General features: G+C 42.1%; 1 protein-coding gene across 8 annotated transcripts in view; it reads right to left on the bottom strand.

Annotated features, from left to right (window-relative positions):
- The window catches only part of PTPRE (protein tyrosine phosphatase receptor type E), a 140,419-nt gene that overhangs the window by 30,045 nt on the left and 98,136 nt on the right, over positions 1-12,238 (bottom strand). For all 8 annotated transcript variants that reach the window (XM_081912687.1, XM_081912690.1, XM_081912691.1 and 5 more), the window contains one exon: positions 5,964-6,070. In XM_081912687.1, coding sequence (XP_081768813.1) covers positions 5,964-6,070 — 107 coding nt within the window. The remainder of the gene's footprint in view (positions 1-5,963; positions 6,071-12,238) is intronic.

The following is a 12,238-nucleotide window of genomic DNA, read 5'->3' as shown; positions in this document are numbered from 1 at the left end:
TGGGGTTATACACCCCTTAAAGAGGCAGGTTGCAGTTTGGGCGTGCTCCTGGAACCATCACTGTATGTACCGTATTTTTCGCACTATAGGGTGCACCGGCCCATAGGGCGCACCTAGTGTTTTTTTTGGGGGGGGAATAAAGAAAAAAAATATTTTCCCCCCAGGCGCGAGGCTGGGGCGGGGGAAGCCTGAGCTTCCCTCGACCCCAGCTCCCAGAACTGGCTGCTATCCGCAAGCCTTGGGAGCCCGGCGGGAACTCCCGCGGGCTCCCAAGGCTTGCGGATAGCTTCCTGAAGCCTGGAGAGCAAGAGGGGTCGGTGTACACCGACCCCTCTCGCTCTCCAGGCTTCAGCGAAAGCCTGCATTCGCCCCATAGGACGCACACACATTTCCCCTTCATTTTTTGAGGGGGAAAGGTGTGTCCTATAGGGCGAAAAATACAGTAAATAATAATAAAACTAATAATTATTATGGTAGAAATGCCTCATCAGATGAGTGCAATTATGTGGTTACTTTCCATGCCACTGAGACAACACACTGCTGGCATGGAAGAAACTAGGCTGTCACACCCATTCCACATGGTTCTACTTACAAATGGCACTGAATTACTTATGCACTTATGGACCATGGGTGCTACAAGCTGCACACTGCAGGTGAAAACTATTGTATGCATATAAAAGTTTGTAAAACTCCAGGAGATATACTCTTACAGCTCAGGTGTAGTGTGTGTGTGTGTGTGTGTGTGTGTGTGTGTGTGTGTACATAAAAACACACACACACACACACACACACACACACAAATAAAATACATCTCTTAAGTGAGTGAATTTTCACTACTATGAACTATTATGAATTTTTTACTTTGAAAATATGTGTTTTTGGAATGATGGACATCAGAATCAATGTCTTGTAAGGTCACCCATATTTTCCATAACATTTATTTTCCTATGTTCAAATAGCCATCCAGTGAAGCCAAGCAAGAAGGGGGCAACAGGGACCACCTTACCAACACTGGCAGTGTGACTGTAACATATAATAGGTAGATACTGAAGGTGACTCCCAGCTCTGTACTGAATCCAAACAGTGATACTTCTTCATCATCATCCTGTGTTATCACAACAACTTTCACTTTGTTATGGCTGTTCTTTGCAGCATGTCATGTGTGTAACAGAACATGCACATCTAATTTTTCAGGCGATGTTGTTGTTTTCTCTTGAAGTTATTACTAAAACTTTGTATGTTCACAATATTTGCTTTCCTGTTTTGAGCTTCATAATTCGACAAGGAAAAAATGTCCCGTCACATGGAAGGAATGTTCCTGCTTAGGGATCCATCCCCCCACCCACCCATTCATCCATCCACCACACCCTTCTCCAGCATGTTGTTGTTGTTTAGTCGTTTAGTCGTGTCCGACTCTTCGTGACCCCATGGACCAGAGAACGCCAGGCACCTCTGTCCTCCACTGCCTCCCGCAGTTTGGTCAAACTCATGCTGGTAACCTCGAAAACACTATCCAACCATCTCGTCCTCTGTCGCCCCCTTCTCCTTGTGCCCTCCATCTTTCCCAACATCAGGGTCTTCTCCAGGGAGTCTTCTCTTCTCATGAGGTGGCCGAAGTACTGGAGCCTCAGCTTCACAATCTGTCCTTCCAGTGAGCACTCAGGGTTGATTTTCTTCAGTATGGAGAGGTTTGATCTTCTTGCAGTCCATGGGACTCTCAAGAGTCTCCTCCAGCACCATAATTCAAAAGCATCAATTCTTCGGCGATCAGCCTTCTTTATGGTCCAGCTCTCACTTCCATACATCACTACTGGGAAAACCATAGCTTTAACTATACGAACCTTTGTTGGCAAGGTGATGTCTCTACTTCTCAAGATGCTGTTCTCCAGCATACAACTCTGTAAATTGTCAGACGATCATTGAGGGCATTCTACTCTACACAATCAGTTTTCTGTTTCCCATCTTTCAATATTATGCAGCTACTAAGAATGCACAGTTCACCCTGGGCTGGTTTGTCTTTTTTAACAGGGTTAGTATGTACTTCTGCAAACCCTGAAAATGATACTGTAATATTTAATGGATCCCTTTTTGGTGTTGGTGGGGTAAAGAGAAGAACATTTTTCATAAAGTATTTGGAACATGTAACTTTTTGTCCTTATGAACTTATAAATGGCATTGAATAAAAACATTTGGGCAGGACCTTCCAGTTATTATCTAGTTGCAGTCTTGTAACATCCCTGAAAAGGTTAGTCAGTATTATCCATATACAACGGATGGGAGGACTGAAGCTGAGAGCAGTTTGCCTAAAGCCACCTACTAAGTTCATGGTAGAGAAAAGATTCAAACCAGGAACTTCATGATTCGCAACCTAGTCTCTTAGACACACCACTGGAAATAATATGCACAAGAGAATTTTCAAAAATCCACACTGGGGAAAGCTACTTAGTGTTTTTCTGATTTCCATATGCATACAAACTTGTAATACTCTTATGAAAGTGAATTATCTTTGCACTTTAAATGCACAGAAGCATATAAATGCAACTTGAATAATCATGATTTAACAATTCTTATAATAAATATACTCAGCAGTTATACTAAAATCAAACACAAGCAACAAACTACAGATCTATTTGCTGCAGTCCTTTTCATTGCAACAAATAGTCAACCGCAGCAGTACGGGCCTAAAATAGAGTATGGCAATTTGTTAAACATGTGACACTCGGTGGGCTATGTGGTTTGAAAGGTTTGGAGAGCTGTAGCAACAGTAATTTAGGCTCCACGTTATGAGAAGCTTTAGTTATAGTCTGGATAATCAGATCCAGCCAATCTTTGTAAATAACTTCCCTTTTCAATATGCCAATATCGCCTCTTATTAGATGGCACTCACCCTGTTCCTACTTGAAATGCATTAAATAAAACAGAGGTCCGTTCCCCTGTCTTAAACAAGATCTTCTCCATGTATAAAATTTTATAAACAGGAAAAGTTTCGGAAGAAGATGAATGACCAGGAGGGAGCATGGCATCCACTACCCCCTCCCTGAGAGCCTGCCCATTCATACTTAACCATGGTTTGGGCTTGGTGTAATATGCAAACCAGGCCACTGTCAAAGAGCTGAGAGTATAAGGCAGCGGGCGACCCGTTTCAACGGAGCTACCCTCTCCCAGTCAGGAGCTGGCAGCCATTACCGTTCGCGCCGCCTCCGGAAGTCCTCGCAAACCAGGCCACTGTCAAAGAGCTGAGAGTATAAGGGAAAAGATCCTGTAGCCAAGGAATCAGTAAGCCTAGGAATGTCTCTTCTAAGCATCCTTGCCCTCTAACCCCTAGATTATGGAATATTGCTTTGCTTGTTGAAGGATGCATCCGCGACCATGACACCAATCTCCACCATCACTGCAAACTTTTACGCATGCCTAGCCAACAACAATAATAAAAGGGGACAAAGAAAGTCCACGTTCTATAAAGCTTCATACATATTGTTGCTTGATGTAACAGAGAAAGGTCTGTTAGCACATGGGCTCTTCTCCACCTGGCCTGGACAAGACTCAATGTGCAGGCATACACCACCTCTGCTAGACAGGCAGCAAAATGCTTAATTTCATAGCAATACAAGCTATGATGTTACTGAATGGACAATTCTGGTTTTGAAAGAATGAGCTTTCAAAATGTTTCCACAGACCCTGAAGCAGCTGTCACTGGGATTGTGTTGATAGCCAGCTTAGCATTGCTGTGCCATAGGATTTCTGCTTTCAGGCCCTACAGCAAAAATCCTGAGGGTTGTCAAATGAGGAGGGTGGGGGTGGGGTGGGGAACTGGCAGAAAGCATGGGAGTTTCCAAGGCATGACTTTGTTGTTTTCCAGGTTCTGCACAGGATGGTCTTAGGTGCTTGATTCTTATTGCTTCAACCAGGGGGTAAATTCCAGCAGGTACTCTCTAACCCAGGATACGAAATTTTGCAAGAAGGAATATGTTCAAAATCTAGTACATTAAAGCAAATACATTCCCCCTCTTTGTGGCAATAAGGTAGCATTCATCAAAGCTGATAACTGCCTGGGTGGATTAGGCTAAGCTCTTCTTTCTAGTTCCTGTTTCAACAACAGAGAGTCATATGCCTCTGGAAGCTGACAAACAAGGCATGAAGGCGAAGCCACCCATTTATGGCATTATGAGGAAAGGGGGAAGTTCTATATTGATGCTCTTATTTTTAGAAACCTCTATTGTATCTCCCCACCCCCAGCAATCTTTATTTTCCTCTATGACACCATTATAAACGTTTGTGGCCTGTGTGTCTCTTAATACTAACATTTAGTACTGTCTGCTGTTTGCTGTTTTTGCAAATAAGGTAAGGTTTTTTTGTTTAACACCCCGCCATCCCACACACAACCGATGTATCGCCAAAAACAACTTACACGTGCTTTACCTTGGCTGCATACACAACAAGCATTTGAAGCACATTTAGACAACGTGACTCCTTTCCCCCCCCCCAAGAATCTTGGGAAACTGTAGTTCACCATTCACAGAGCTACAGTTCCCAGCACCTTTAGCAAACTACCATTCCCTGGATTCTGTGAGGGAAGTTATATTCTTTAAATGTATGGTGTATGAGCATTCTCTATTAGAACAACTGCTACACTGTTTATTTAAGCTACTGTAGAACAGGTGATATACCTGCTTCCCCTGGGCATTTCTGTGGCTTTTGTCCAAAGTCCCTAGAGCAGTCGGCATTCTTGCTGAGCAAGAAAATGCTTCAAGTAACTCATTAAGAATTGCATTCAACAATGCTCAGCATGCAAGGATTCCAAAGGGGACATGGAGGTAAAGGAACTTGGGAGATAAGAAACAGGAGAAGGAAATGTGCCACATTATTGCTGCTGAGAAGAGAGGTAGGTAAAGGTAAAGGACCCCTGGATGGTTAAGTCCAGTCAAAGGTGACTTTGGGTTGCAGTGCTCATCTCGCTTTTCAGGCCAAGGGAGCCAGCGTTGGTCCACAGACAGCTTTCTAGGGTCATGTGGCCAGCATGACTAAACCACTACTGGCACACAGAGGTATGTTATGAGAGCCAGAACGCACGGAAACACCATTTACCTTCCCACTGCAGCGGTACCTATTTATCTACTCGCACTGGTATGCTTTCAAACTGCTAGGCTGGCAGAAGCTGAGACAGAGCAACAGGAGCTCACCCCGTCGCAGGGATTCGAACTGCCTGCCATCAGCAAGCCCAAGAGGCTTTACCTGCTAAGATAACTGCCTGGGAACACACACACAAACACAAAGAGCAAATGTCAACAAAAGACGAGTGGCAAATGAAATTAATGGACTATGCCGAGCTGGCGAGACTAACAGGAAAAATTTGAAACCAGCAGGACCAGACTTTCCTAAAGGATTGGAAGAAATTTGGTACCTCTAAAGAACAGGGATTGAGTTTCTTTTACTGCTGCCACAAAAGCCTTGATGGTTGTAAAGCTTTCCAATTAACTTCATTAATACATAAAGCAATAGCTTGAAACTGACTGCTCTTCCTCTTACTGAGTTCCCTTGCATTTAAATAATCTTACTCCAAATGCAAGTTTATTTCTTGGTTCAGGAACCTCTGCTTATCTAAATCTGGCTCTCATAACATACCTCTAAATGTTATGAGAGCCTTAATGACAAGTACTGGAGGTTTGTAGCTTCTTATCTAGAATTGTAGAAAAGCCTCAGAGAAGCTTCCAAAGTAGAGCATCATAACAAAATATTTGTCAATGGGAAATTGTCAATTACTCATACATATTACAGATAATGTTCAGCATGTATGAGTTGAGAAGAAAGAAAGCCTGATCCCACACTGATTTCATAAGATATGTGACATGGTGCTATAAATGTTAAAGAAGGAAGCATGAAACACCATCTGAAACCAAAGGAATGAAGATTTATATGAACAAGGTACTGACGCAGACTAACCCCCAAAATTCAGTGTTTCTTACTTGTTGTTGTATCATTAAGTGATGCAGTCCCATTGCCACGCAACGCTTCGCCGTGCAGAAAACTAATGGAAATTAGCAAGACTGAACAGGAGTATTCCATCATGGACCTGTTAAGCAAACACAGAGAAAAATATAAAACCCATACTAACATACTCATGTCATGTTCATACTATCACGAAGGAGGTTTGAATTTTATTTTTTTGAAAGAATGACTTTTGTAAGGGAATATGATTTATCTGTTGTGTCCAAAGTCTTATAAGTATTTGTGAAACTACCACCCTAGTGCCCCAAGTCTTATTCTATACCACAAATCTTCCAAGTTTGGAAAATTAAGGGATTTGAAAAACACCAAGAATAAAAACTTGCTACTCCCCCCCCCCCAAAAAAGCAAGCTCCAGGCATTACACAGAAACTGCAAGAGAGGACACATGCCCCACTCGCCCGTCCTCTTTTCTTCTGGGATATGCAAACTGGGGGTTTCTGCCTCTTCCTCAACATTTGGCCTTCAGTATCTCACCAGGGAAAAGGTGCACAAGTTCTCATGTTGCATATTACATGGAAGTACAAAAAGAGGAAATGCGAGTCACCCACATTTCCTCTGTTGCTGCTTGTTTGCACATCCAAAAGCTGGCAGAGATTACAAGCTGTTCAAGAAGAAATCTGACACAAATTCTAGTGAGCATAAAACTAAACAACATATGCAGAAAATGGAACAAATTCCTAGGTTGTGTGATAAACATTTTGTAACAATCTGCTGCTGTTCCAGTCTACTTTTCTTGCTGACAACTTAGTTTCTTATATGCTGAGTTGCTGGATTATTGTTGTTCTTCCACAAGTGAGCACTGAAAACATGCAGTCGGAACTGGTACACTTGAAGCTTCTACAACACCAGCTCCACTAATACATAAAATAATTTAAGTATAACTCGTAATCATATGACTAGATATTATAACTAGATATTATACTACAGACTGCAGGTCTGGTTTGCCTCCTAAAAACACACACGCAGCAGGCTCAATTCAGTCTACGGGGGGCGGGGGGAGAACATCAACTGATGCAGCAGATAGACTGGTGACGGTGGGAGGCAGTGTGAGACAGTGGGATGTCACACCTTGGCCAAAACATATACACCAGCTGCCTATAAATTCCTGCACAAGGTTCGTGTACCAATCTACAAAGCCCTGAACAACTAACTAAAATAAGAATACTCTGGCTGCTTCTCTTTCTCTGTAATGCGTTCACAGAGTGCCCCAACATACACACTGGACCGAACCTACTATATTTTAAAAAATTATTTTGCTTCTCATTAAAGGTACATAGGATTACATTATGAACTAGGCAAAACTAGTTGTCATCTGCCCCTCCCTCATTATACCATGTAAATATACAATATCAGCATGTAGAGAAATCCTGACAGCGGCATAACAGAACTTGTGCAGGAGAGAACCTTTAAAAGTACACAGGGCTTTAAAATATAATTTATCAAAAATTACTGGTTCTAGTATGAGATGACGAAGTCAGGAAAAAACTTTTTGAATGGCATGAGTAGATAGAGAAGGGTCAAGGACCGCAATTCAGTACAGTGGTACCTCGGGTTAAGTACTTAATTCGTTCCGGAGGTCCGTTCTTAACCTGAAACTGTTCTTAACCTGAAGCACCACTTTAGCTAATGGGGCCTCCCACTGCCGCCACGCCGCTGGAGCACGATTTCTGTTCTCATTCTGAAGCAAAGTTCTTAACCTGAAGCACTATTTCTGGGTTAGCGAAGTCTGTAACCTGAAGCGTATGTAACCTGAAGCGTATGTAACCTGAGGTACCACAGTAATACTAAATTGTATCACCAGACTTTCCTAAAGCACCATACAAAACATATTTTTTTAGCCTCAGGCAGCCTATATTCATTTCAGTAGTCACTGACAATAACTGAAGGATGAAATACAATCCAAGAATTGACTCAATTCCTAGGTGGTCTTTTTAAAGACACATTATTACAAGCGAAGAACTGAACACCTAAATTCAGCACACCAAATACAGTTCTAGTGACACAGACAGATCTTCCAGATGGTATCACTGTTCACCAAGTAGCGAAGTTATAGTTGACAGGAATGAATAATAGATAATTTTTGTATCACTTCAGTAGTAGTGAGAATGATTACTACCAGGAAATTCAAAATAGTGACAGGCATAACATCCTAATGGGGGTTGGAGAGAAGCAAAGAGGTGATTCTTACACCCGTCCGAATTATTCCTCTTTAGCAATAGAGCTATGGCTTCTGAGTAGGCATACCTTGGATTTCATCAATACATACATTTTTAAAATGACATCGCGAAGTCCCAGTAAGTTGACAACAATTTACCAATTATGATAGCCACCCTAACCTCATTATAACTCAGCCTTAAAGGTAAAGGGACCCCTGACCATTAGGTCCAGTTGTGGCCGACTCTGGGGTTCTGGCGCTCATCTTGCTTTATTGGCCGAGGGAGCTGGCATACAGCTTCCGGGTCATGTGGCCAGCATGACTAAGCCGCTTCTGGCGAACCGGAGCAGCGCACAGAAATGCCGTTTACCTTCCTGACTATTTATCTACTTGCAGTTTGACGTGCTTTCGAACTGCTAGGTTGGCAGGAGCAGGGACCGAGCAATGGGAGCTCACCCCATTGCGGGGATTCGAACCGCCGACCTTCTGATCGGCAAGTTCTAGGCTCTGTGGTTTAACCCACAGTGCCACCTGCGTCCCACAACTCAGCTTTACTTATCTCTAAAATGTGCTCAGAAGATCCTTCAAGAGAATATGTAGGCTACTTTTGATTCACAAATAAGAAACAGGAAAAGCTCGAATTCAACTCTAAATTCACATGGATACTTCCGTCAACACAAGCAATAAACAAGATAGTACACAGCACAGGTAAAAACGATTCCCAAAGCTGTAAATGGCTTGAGCACTGCACCATTGCTAAACTGCCCTCCTCTCTGTCTCCCATTACAATCCCTAGTATAGGCAGCATCTTAAGCTTACTATTGATTATTCAGCTTACCGACGACGCACAAAGTCAACACTTCAAGAGCATACAGTGGTGTGTGCAATGTCTGCCTCTCAGCTATGAAATCCTTTTCCACTGGAGAATTGCTCAAACCTTTGTCTGACTAAAAGAAAATAGATTTTAGATTATTCACATACTAACATGTCATCTGGACCCTAAACTCTTGTTAATCTTAACTATGGTTTGCAAAAAAAAATTCCAAGTTCATTAACTGTGGTCTAAAGTAAAAATAAATAAATGTTGAAGCAAGCTAAGACTAACCATGTTTTGTCCTGATTTGAATATTGTGACATGGTATAAGTAATTTAAAATTCAAATGAAAGTTTCCCAGCTCCTCCTTATAATCCTGTAGGGTAGGGGGAGCCAAGGCTTCTGCAGGAAATCCAAATTAGGCCAGTATGACCTGTTCAGATGGGTCAGGAAACAAATGCAACAAATGAATCAATGAATAAGTAAATTAGTAGGCAGACGTCATTTTTATTAATCACATGTATCAAAAGCTGCTTCTTCCTGTTGGTTCTACATCATCCAATACCCAAGCTGACTATTCCAATGACACACAGATAAATCACAGCTTTTAAAACCATGTGGCGGACAATGATATCCACCAGGAAAAAAATATAGCCAGCTTGAAACTAGAGGTTTGGCAAAAAAAAAATTGTAGGTTTATTTGTAGAATTTTCATTGCCTAGTTGCAAAAACTTTATAAAGTATTTCTGAAAAATAATAATAATGAAAGGAACAGCGTGAGCTTAAAGAAGTATGTAAAACATCTTTTAATGGTAAAATTATTTAATGGTAAAAATGGGCTTGGATAGCATTTCTCAGGTGCCACTATATTTTTGTACAGCAGATGGGGCTGTATAGCAAGAGACCTGAGCCACGTCAAATGCCAGTTTTCTGCTTTTCCTGCACTTTCTGAAACATAAGAAACTCTATCCATATCACATCCCCAAAACTTTTTTAAAATAATAAATGTAGCATTGTGTGAAAAAGGTGAAGAAACAAACTGAATATTTCTAACACAGACAAGTGTGACAATAGTTAAATACATACAGCATGCCTAGATGGAGTATGCATACAAGCACTTCTTTTGTTATAGAGAACTACCATGAGCTTTTACAGCAGCAGTGGGGATCCTTTTACAGCCCGAGGTCCACATTCCAAGGGCCACATTCCAGTGGTGGGAAGGGCCAGACGTGGATGGAACAATGAATGCAAGTTTCTCCTTTGGACAGTAGGCTAGCTTCTACACACACACACACACACACACACACACACACCTTTCTCAATCTTTATCTCAGCAAGCAAGAGTCATCATCTGAGCTCAAGGACACATCACTGCCAGGCAAAAAATAATGAAGGATGAAGTGAAACAGGTCAAGTGAGAAGTGTAGCCTGAGGAGAGTCCCAAGGGACAGAGAAGACTGCCTGAGGGTTCCTTCCCATTTAATAATTTTGCAAAAAAACAAAAAACGAGTTCAGTGCAAAGTGGTTGATTGAAATGCATACTTGAAAGGATTAAAACTCCTGCAATCCCTTCATGTGAAGGCACACCACTGAGATTCATCTCTGATTAAATCTTGGGACAAGGCTCAGCTCCAGATGCTACTTCTGCACTGCAATGGAAGCTACACTGACACCAAATATTTTAGGTACCAGACCAAGCCTTTAAAGTACAGTGGTACCTCAGGTTAAGTACTTAATTCGTTCCGGAGGGCCATTCTTAACCTGAAACTGTTCTTAACCTGAAGCACCACTTTAGCTAATGGGGCCTCCTGCTGCCGCTGAGCCACCAGAGCATGATTTCTATTCTCATCCCGAAGCAAAATTCTTAACCCGAGGTACTATTTCTGGGTTAGCGGAGTCTGTAACCTGAAGCATATGTAACCTGAAGCGTGTGTAACCTGAAGTGTATGTAACCCGAGGTACCACTGTAGTATATATATATATATATATATATATATATATATATATACAGTGGTACCTTGGGTTAAGAACTTCATTCGTTCTGGAGGTCCGTTCTTAACCTGAAACTGTTCTTAACCTGAGGTACCACTTTAGATAATGGGGCCTCCCACTGCCGCCACCGCGCGATTTCTGTTCTCATCCTGAAGTAAAGTTCTTAACCCGAGGTACTATTTCCGGATTAGTGGAGTCTGTAACCTGAAGCGTCTGTAACCCGAGGTACCACTTTATTATTCTATCACTCTTAATGCTTCTGCTGTTTTTCTGTGTTTTTAGTCTACAATTATTAGTAGTGCTTTTACTGAAGCTGTTTATGTCTTAAAATTGTTGACTCGCGAATGGCCCGGGGCCACCTGAGAATGCAAAGTCACTGAAACAAAGCTAGTGTGAAACTGATCACAAAGCTTGGGCGGGAGGTTAATGCAAGTGAGACAATCCTAAGGTTTTAGTTTTTAATGTTCTGAACCACCTTGTTCCAAATGGAAGTACAGAAGTTTTCTAAATGGAAAGGCAAGTGATAAACAAATAATACCTTCATTAAAGCATAAAGCTGAAACATGGATTAGTGTTACATAAACACAATCACATTCCTGGGCTCACATGCTCCAACTCCCTTTCCCCCATCACTTGAGGTGAGTACCTGTAGGAGGAGTTCAGAAGTTTTTGCTAACTGTGCTGTGCTTAGCACCAACTATGGTTAGTTTAATGCAGGTGATACCCAGCCCTATTTCTCCATACCATGTGAACTAGATGAAGCCGTGCTGAACTGGTGCCTGGATGACAGCCAATGAACTGAAGCTGAAGTTGGTTGGCAGTTCTCATGCCTGGGAGGTGGTTCAATAGTCTGTTCTAGATGCTGTCCTTGGCACTTAGGGTCAACTTGAGTCCTGACATCAGTAGCAAGGGTTGCCTATCTCCCACTATGGCTGATTCATCAGTTATGCCTGTTCGTGGACAGCGATAGCATTTCTGCTGTGATTCATGCTCTCACCTCATGTCCATACTATTGCATTAAACTCTAGATAGGGTTACATTTCAAGATGGTCCAGAAACATGAGTTGGTCCTGAGCATGGCTACCAGGTATACCTGTGCAGTCATGTAACATTAGTTCTGTAGGACATATAGCACTGGCATATGCTGATACATAAAGACCTAAGCAACTTTGGATCCAAGTTGATGGAACAAGGTTTGGCTTGTTGTGGGGAGACATGGAATACAGTCTTCTTTGTAGTGGCACCTGACTCCAAATTCCCTTCTTCTAGAG

The sequence above is a fragment of the Podarcis melisellensis genome (genome assembly GCF_964234715.1).
Source record: "Podarcis melisellensis genome assembly, chromosome: 5".
Lineage (NCBI taxonomy): Eukaryota > Metazoa > Chordata > Lepidosauria > Squamata > Lacertidae > Podarcis > Podarcis melisellensis.
This window is presented reverse-complemented; position numbering and strand designations above follow the sequence as displayed.